General features: G+C 53.8%; 1 protein-coding gene across 2 annotated transcripts; it reads right to left on the minus strand.

Annotated features, from left to right (window-relative positions):
* Positions 1 to 2773: 2773 nt before the first annotated feature.
* On the minus strand, positions 2774 to 8721 carry LOC116422914 (uncharacterized protein ZSWIM9-like). Of its 2 annotated transcripts, none has more exons than XM_031963388.1 (3): positions 8104 to 8721; positions 6438 to 6733; positions 2774 to 5785 (listed from the first exon to the last, which is right to left on the minus strand). In XM_031963388.1, exons 1-3 carry the CDS (start codon positions 8104 to 8106, stop codon positions 4429 to 4431), a joined length of 1656 nt encoding a protein of 551 aa, XP_031819248.1. In that variant the 5' UTR covers positions 8107 to 8721; the 3' UTR covers positions 2774 to 4428. The 2 variants fall into 2 exon arrangements, with proteins under 2 accessions (XP_031819248.1, XP_031819247.1); XM_031963387.1 differs by lacking the exon at positions 8104 to 8721 and adding an exon at positions 7086 to 7467.

Genomic DNA, 8721 nt, shown 5'->3' on the forward strand with positions numbered 1-8721 from the left:
AAAAAAAAAATTTAAAAAAAAAAAAAAAAAAAAAGGAAAAATAAATGACTGAAAAAAAAAAAAAAAAAAAAGATCCGGAAAAGAGCCTAAATATGATTTTACAAAAAATTATCAAGAAAAACTACCCTGATATTTTAGAACCAGAGGGCAAAATAGAAAATGAAAAAATCCCCCAATTATCTCCTTAAAAAGATCACAAAATGAAAACTCTCAAGAATATTTAGTCAAATTCTAGAACTCCTAGGTCAAGGAGAAAATACTCCAAGCAGCCAAAAAGAAACAATTATTATAGTGCCACAGCCAGGGTACCACAAGGTTCAGCAGTGTCTACATTAAAAGATTAGGGGGCTTAGACCACAATATTCTAGAGGATAAAGGAGCTAGGATTACATCCAAAAATCACCTATCCAGTTAAACAGAGCATAATGTCTTTTTTTGCAGGGGAAGAGGAGGAAAGGGATATTCAATGAAATAGAGGACTTCCAAGCATTCCCAATGAAAAGCCCAGAGCCCAGTAGGAAAAAAAAATTAACTTTCAAATACAAAACTCAAGAGAAGGTAAGGAGTAGGAAAGAGAAATCATAAGATAGACATTGGGTTAAACTGTTTCCATTATTTCATAGGAAGATGTTATTTCTGTGAAGTCCCGGGTTAGCTCCCTGGAGGCCTCAGAATTAGCCAGAGTCAGGATAAGTAAAAGTCCTTGGTCTTTAGGGGGAGAAGTGAAGGGGATAGACAAAACGGCCACAAGCTCTCCACCGACCGACCTCCCTTCTCCTCATCCTCCTCCAAAGTGACTCTGGCTCATCTCACTCCATCCCCTAATCCCCCCTATGAATATCTGTATACACCAAAAGATAGAGCCAGCATGGAATAGTGAGAAAGGCCATTTTCCCAAGCATATGCTAATAGAGTTATTGCCTAATAAGTAATTAGCCTTAAGTGCTCAATTTTCTGAATCCAGTGCACCTATTCAGAGTTTCAGCCCTTTACAATTTCCAAGAACTTTCTCATTATTAAGGCAGTTAGAAGAAGTATACCTAAACAAAGGGCAGGGGCAGGGTATTTGACTAGAAGGGAATGATATTTTTAAAATATAAAATTAAGGGATGAAAGGCACTGGGAGAAGGAGAAAGGAAATTATATCATGTCAAAGAGGCACAAAAGAGCATTTATAGTAATGAGGAAGATGAAGGAAATGGGGGGAGCACTTAAATCTCACTCTCATCAGAACTGGCTCTGAGATATAATAAATAACATACCATTCTGCTGGGAATAGAATTCTATTTTACCATATAGGAAAGTAGGAGGGCAAGGGGAAAAGCCAGGGGGTGAGGGAGAGCAACTGACAAAAGAGACTGTGGATAGAGGGAGGCAGTAGTCAGAAGCAAAACACTTTTGAGAGAGGAGAGGAGAAAGGGAGAGAGGAAAGGAGAGACACAAAGACAGAGAGAAACAAGACAGAGACAGAAACAGAAAGACAGACACACACACACACACACACACACACACACACACACACACACAATGATTATAGGATAAATGTGGGGGAAATAGGATGGAGATAAATACATACTTAATAATCATAACTGAAAAAATTTATAGCAAGTCCTCATTTCTCAAATATATAGAGAAATGAGTTAAATTTATAAAAATAAGAGACATTCCCCAACTGATAAGAGCCATTCCACTAGAAAGATTGTAAACAGTTTAGCTTACTGATTTCTCTTTCCTGTTTACCTTTTCTAGGGTCTTGTATTTGAAAATCAAATTTTCTATTCAGTTCTGGTCTTTTCATCAGGAATGCTTGAAAGTCCTCTGTTTCACTGAATAGCTATTTCCCCCCTCCAAAGGATATGAACAAGTACTTTTCAGATTAAGAAATCAAAGCTATCTAGAGTCAGAAGAAAAAAATGTCCCAAGTAACTATTGGTTACAGAAATGCAAATTAAAAGAACTGAGATATTACCTCACACATTAATATGACAGAAAAGAAAAATGATAAATTTTGGAGGGCATACGGGAAAAGTGGGACACTAATGCATTGCTGGTGGAGTTGTGAACTGATTCAACTATTTTGGAGAGCAAGTTGGAACTATGCCCAAAAGGCTATGAAACCATTTGTATAAACCCTTTGATCCAGAAATGCTATTACCAGATTTTTATTCCCCTTAAAAAAAAAAAAAAAAAAAAAGGGACTAAAAAGGGGAAATTTTGCTATAAATATTTATGTACATATAATCCCCTTTAAAAAAAGGAATTATATGTACATAAATATTTATAACAGTTTTTTATGGAGGCAAATAATTAGAAATTGAAGGAATGCCCATCAATTGAAAACTGTTAACCAAGTCATGGCATATGATTTTGATGCAAAACCATTGTGCTATAAGAAATAAGTGTGTTCTCAGAAATACCTCGAAGATACATGAACTGATGCAAAGTGAAATGAGAAGAACCAGGAGAACTTGTTATACTTAGTAACAAAATTGTACAATGATTAACTGCGAAAGATCCAAGACAATTCAAAGAACTTAAGGTTAAAAAAAATGCTATCTACATCTAAAAGGAAAACAAACTAATAGAATCTGAATGCAGATAGAATTATTTTTATAAATTTTATTTATTTTTCCTGTTTGGTTTTTCATAGCATGCCTAATATAGAACTGTATTTTGTATGACTATACATGTATCACCTATATCAAATTGCTTGCCTTCTCAATGAAAGAAGAAGGGAGGAAAGGAGGAAGAACATTTGTAATTCAATGTTTAAAAAAAAATTTAAATTGTTTTTACATGTAATTGAGGAAAAATTTTAAAGAAGCCTTCTTAGTTCTTAAGTCCCTCAACTTTCTAACAAATATCCTGATAACTAGATTTCAGTATAATTAGTTTTCTTTATAATGCTGGGTTTTGTTTTGTTTTTGCATTTACAAACAATATTCTAAAATTTGGAAAAATTGACACGAACTGATGCAAAGTGAAGCAGAATCAAGAAAACGACGTACACGGTGACAACGACATTGTACGGTGACCAACTGTGAAGGACTTGGCTCTTCTCCGCAATACAATGACCCAAGCCAATTCCAAAAGACTCATAATGAGAACTTCTTTCCCCCAATAGGGAAAGAAACGGAGTCCGGATGCACATGGAAACATTCTACCTTTCGCTTTCTTTTTTCATGGTTTTTTCCTTTTGATCAGTTTCTCTTTCATAAAATGACTAATATTTTGACAGGATTACATGAAGATAACCTATTTAAAATTTTTACCTTTTTAGAGAGGGGGAGGGGAGGGAGGAAGGAAATTTGGAACTCAAAAAACGTTTTTAAATGAATGTTAAAAAAAAAAAAATGTATTGACATCTAAGTGGAAAAAACACCACTAGCAAATCAACAGCATTATTTTAAGAATGGGTCCATAAGCTTCACCACTGGCACTCAAAAAGCCTAAAAAGCCCTATCCAACCCCACTTGCCTATCCATTTCACCAAGGAGAAAGAAGACCAGCGCCCTCCAGGGATCAGGCAAGTGTGTTGGATCTGAGACTGGATCCAAGCGCTCAGGGTGAACTCACTGGGTCGAGTGACCTTCAGTCAATCCCTGAAAGCAGGCAGGAGCTCAGCCCCCTGGGTGGCAAAATGCAGGGATTCAGCAGGACGGCCTCGAGGGCCACTTCTGCCTCTGACCCTGTGATTCGGCCACGGGTCAGCAGAAGTTTCGGCCACGTGCGCCTGAGTCTCCTTCCCCCACGCCCAGCAGGGCTCACTGGCTGCCTGCCCCTCCACTTTTGCCCATCCTCTGGTGACCAGCTCACGGGCCCTCCCCGAGAAGTTTTCCATGATCTCTCCTCCCCCTGCCCACAGAGTAAGGGGGCACTTTGCCTGGCACTCTGTGCTTCTCTATCGGGCAGGTCCCCACGGTCCCCCGACCTCCCACCCCTGTGAGCTCTGGGAGGTCACATCCAAACCCTGCTCTGCTCCCAGGACCACCGAGCCCTTGGCTCTGCACACAGTAGGTGTTTAAAAGGTACACCGGACTGACCAAGCTGAGGAAGCCCAAGAGGGCAGTTTTCTCTCAGGGTTTCCGGCCCTTGTTATCATTTACGCCACCTCACCTCCATCACACAACTCACAAGGCCAAGATCCAACCACCATTTTCCTCAAAAAAGCGGCCCAACTCGGAGGAGGTAGAACAGCCGACAGAATGCGTTTTATTCTTGCCAGAAGACATACAAGACTGCCCTGCTCTCCCCCGGCCTCCGTGGTGGGCGCCCACCCTGCCAGCCTGGCGGGCACCCCCATCCCCGGCCGGCACAGATTTGAGGGCCAGCAAACGGGCGCCGGAGGAAGGCAAAGCCCCAGCCTCCTCCTCTGCCTCCATAGGGCAGGAGCCTGCACGAAGCCCCAGCATGGGCCCACTAAGGCCCTTACCCATCGTCGCCACCCACGGGGGGCAGAAGGCTGATGTCAAAGAGGGCCTTCCCCGCCCAGAGGCGGGCGGCGAAAATGTGGCGGCAGGGCCGGCGGCCAGCCGTGAAAATGGAGCAGCTGCAGGAGGCCAGGTCGGCGCCCACGGTGAAGGAGGCTCCCCGCACGGTCCCCTCCAGCACAAAGCCCCCCCCCTCGGCCGGCCGGATGCCCCCGCCGTGGCGGGCCAGGGCCAGCTCCTCGGCGGCCAGGGCGGCCGCCTCCCCGGGCCCCGCCGCCTGGTAGCGCTCGGCCACCTCTTCGGCCTGCAGCCCCTGAAGTTCCACGGGCAGGCTCTGGAGGTCCAGCAAGCCCCGGACAGAGCCCGCCAGGGAGGTGTCTCGGGTCAGGGCGGGCAGCAGCTTCTGCCGGTGAGCCTCGAGGTGGTCCACAAAGGGGCAGCTCTCCCCTCGGTAGTAGGCCCAGCAGGCAGCCCAGGTGCCTTTGTACGGATGCCAGGTCTCTAGGAAGTACCGGAGGAACTCCAGGGGGGCCACGTCTTCCAGGTCGCTGAGGTACTGGCTATAGACCTTGGGGGAGGCGGCGTGGGCCAGGTTGTGCAGAAGGTTGGCTATGCGCCGCTCCCCGGGCACCGCCAGCTCCCGAGCCCGGCGCCCCAGGGCCTCCAGCACCTGAGCGCGGCACACCTGCACGCGGGCGCAGGGCAGCACCTCCTCCACGGCGTCCACCCCGGCCAGGCAGGCCACGCCCACAGTGAGGCACTCCACCAGGGTCTTGATCTCGGGGACACTCTGCACCAGCGAGGCCACGATGAAGACCAGCAGGTCGGGCGTGCCCCTGCGGGCCAGGCAGTAGGCCACCTCGCGGCCCCGCCCGTTGGCATCCTGGCAGAGCACAGAGTACAGCTCGAAGTCCCCGGGCAGGCTGGCCGCCTGGTCCAGGAAGAGGAGGCGGGGGAAGGAGCGCGCCAGCTGGCGCATGTGCGATGTGGCCAGGAAGATGGAGTTGAGGATGGCCACGTCCTCCTGGAAGACCAGCTTGACTTTGGCCCCCGGGTCAGCCCGGAAGAGGGCGTGCATCTCCCCGAGCAGCTGGCACATGCCCTTGTCCTTAGCCCGGCTGTAGTCCTCCAGGTTCCAGACCAGGTCGGGGGCCAGGAAGCGCTTGGAGACGCTGTTGGTGATGCGGATGGGCAGCCCCAGGCTGGCCTCCAGCTGGCTGCGCTTGAAGCAGCGCGAGAACTCGCGCGGGGAGAGCTGGTGGTTGTGCTGCAGCTTAGCCTCTGTCACCACCAGCCGGTCCTTCTTGGGCCCCAGGCGCAGCGTGATGAGCGCCGGGCAGTCGATCTTCTGGCTCCTGGGGGGAGACAGCAGCAGGGAGGGGGGTGAGACCATGGGGGGGGGAGGGCAGACAGCAGGGAGCACGGTGAGAAAGGGAGGGGGGCGAGGGTCAGACAGCAGGGAGCACGGGTGAGAAAGGGGAGAGAGACTCTGGGAGGGGGAGCAGGCAGCACCTTGGAGAGCAGCAGGGAGCACAGTGAGAAAGGGGACAGAGAGGGGAGGAGGGTCAAACAGCAGGGAGCATAGTGAGAAAGGGGAGGGGGGGGAAGGGTCAGACAGCAGGGAGCACGGTGAGATAGGAGGGAAGAGACGGGAGGGGGGGTGGCAGCACCCTGGAGAGCAGTAGGGAGCGAGGTAAGAAAGGGGAGGGGGGGAGGAGCAGGGCCAGGCAGCACCACGGACAGCAGAGCCCTGCCCATGAGCCACCGCCCTTCAGGTGCTACCTCTCTGCTGGCTGCTGCTGCCAGGTCCACAACCAACCCTGCCCCAAGGCACAGGCGGTGCCCTCCGGCTCTCCTCCCACCCACAGGGAACTGCTCCCAAGGCTTCAGCTGGCTGTGCCAGGCCTTCCAGCAAGCTGGGGCTCCCTGTCCCCTCCTGGGGCCCTGCTGCTTCCCCGCCTCCCAGGCTCCACCCGGATCCGTGGGGGGCAGGCAGGGGGCACTCACTGCTGGTCCCGCTGCACGACGCTCTGCCCCACGTAGGTGCCGCTGTGCTTGCAGATGAGGCGCACGAAGCGGAAGCGCAGGGTGGAGGCCAGGCTGGGCAGGTAGGGCAGCGGGGGCTGGCGCAGGGAGATCAGGGGCTTGAGGCTGGCGATGATGAACAGCACCTTGTGCCGCTCACACCAGTCGTCAAAGAAGCTGCTGAAGTGGCGCCACGTGTGGAACTCCAGGCCCAGGCCCAGCTCGCCCATGGTGGCGCCGCCGGCGGGGCCCGGGCAGTGGGGGGCTCCTTCCTCGGGCTGCAGAGGGAGAGCGGCCACCGTGAGGCCCTGGATGTGCCGGGGGAGGGGGCATCCAGGGCAGGGGGCGGCCCTGCACCCGGGGAGGTGCCCAGAGAGGAGGGGCAGGAAGCACAGCCCCGAGGCCCGCAGCCCCTCCTGACACTTACTAGCCCGGAGATCTCAAGTCACTGAGCTTTGTTGAGCCTCGGGTTCCTCATCTGAAAAATGGGGACAGTCCCTGTGCTCTGGTTCCCTCGGTCACTGGCCCCGAGCTCCCGCGAGCCCTTCTCCCACTCCCTCCTCACCCAGCCTGGGGGTCCTGGCCCCCCACTTCTCTCGCTCTCTCTCTCCTGCACCATCCCCCACAAACCTCCCACCGGCGTCCCATTTCTCTTCTGCCCTTTGGGTCCAAGCTCCCGAGAAGCTGTGTCTTCCCCTCAGCTTCCTCTCCTCCTACAAACTGACCCCCGGCCTCGGCAGCCCCCCCAGCTGCTCTCCAGAGAGACCCCTCTCTCAGTCCTCCTCCTCCTCGTCCTCTCAGCAGCCTGGGACGCTGCCCGGCACCCCCTCCTCACTGATCCCCTCCTGGGGAACAGCCCTCTCTCCCTTAATACGTCCCACAGGGACAAACGGAGCCCCTCGCTCCCCCTCTCCCAGCAGAGGGCACTTCGGGCCAGGGGCCGGTCAGCCACCAGCACTGCCGGGGGAGGACCAGGTTGGGCTGGGGGGGAGGGGGAGGCGGGGGCAGGTCCCAGGGGAGAGGGAGATCTGGGAAAGGGAGAGAGGGGAAGAGCGCTGGGAATGGCCGGGCTGGACAAGGCGGGCCGGGGTGAGAGGGAGAAAGGCACTGGAAACCAGGACGGGGGTGAGACCCCAGCAGGCCTAGCGGTGGACAGCACCCGGAGGGGGCCCAGGACAGGCTGAGGAGGAGGGAGGAGGGGGAAGTGAGGAAGAGGGGAAGAAGGGGTGGGGGTGAGGACCAGAGGACATCCTGAGGAGAATGAGAGTCAGGGTCCAGGGAGGAACTGGAGAGGGGGAGCGCTCAGGACTGGGGGAGAGGGAGGGGAAGAATGGGGAGGGGGGGGGGGGAGGGGAAGGCAGAGGCACCGCCAGGACGAATGGATGAAGATGAGGATGGGGACAGCTTCACTGGGAGCTGGAAACAGGATGAGGTCAGGTCTAAGGAGCTGGGGAGTGTGGAGAAAGGGAAAGGGTCATGGCCATAGTCTGGAACTACTGTCTCCCCCCAACCCCCACCCCCTTTCGTTACCATAGAGACCCACCGCGCTCCCGCTCATTACCCCCTCCGTCACCATGGCGATCAGGGCCGCTCTACCTCCCTCCCCCATCGTCATGGCCACCCATCCCCTCCCGGCCGGGCGTGTTACCATGGAGACAGGAGCGGCCTCCGCCTCCACCCGTGCCCCCTCCTCCGCGCCGAGCTAGCCCCCCGACCAGCGGCCTGGGAGACAAGCCCACAATGCCTCGCGTCCTCAGCGTCCCGCCCCTTCCGCACATGCTCTCGAAGAAATTCCAGCGGAGGGGCGACGACCCCCTAGCGCACGCGCGGATCTCCTTCCCGGGGCCGGTCAGGGGCCGCCGTCCGAGTGATGGAGCGCGTGGCATCTCGGGAATGGTAGTCCTCACTGAACTACTTCAGCTTCCCCTCCGTTCTGGAGTCTTGGAGGGGAGGCCGACAGTCTGGAGAGACGATGTCAGGGGGCGGGGCTGTACGAAAGCGCGTACTGTTGCCATAGCGACGAGGAGAGATGCTGACGCCTGGGCGGAGCCTAAGGACCCAGGGGCGGAACCTGGACCTGTTTGTTGGCCTCCTGAGGGTGGGGCCCGAGGTTGACAGCCTGTTTCCCTGGCACTGAGCCTGAAGATGTCTCTAGGCAGCGCCTGAGGTAGCGAGGTGACCAGTGAATTGAGCTGCCAGGTCTGGAGTGCGGAGGATCTGCGGTAACGCAGACTCGCTCCCTTACCAGCCGTGTGGCCCTGAGCAA

Source organism: Sarcophilus harrisii, chromosome 3 (assembly GCF_902635505.1).
Source record: "Sarcophilus harrisii chromosome 3, mSarHar1.11, whole genome shotgun sequence".
Taxonomy (NCBI): Eukaryota; Metazoa; Chordata; class Mammalia; order Dasyuromorphia; family Dasyuridae; genus Sarcophilus; species Sarcophilus harrisii.

Excerpts from the sequence above, each read along its gene's own strand:
- LOC116422914 (XM_031963387.1), bottom strand. Across the intron at positions 5,786-6,437 it reads GTCGTGCAGCGGGACCAGCA|GAGCCAGAAGATCGACTGCC; the intron begins GTGAGTGCCCCC and ends GTCTCCCCCCAG.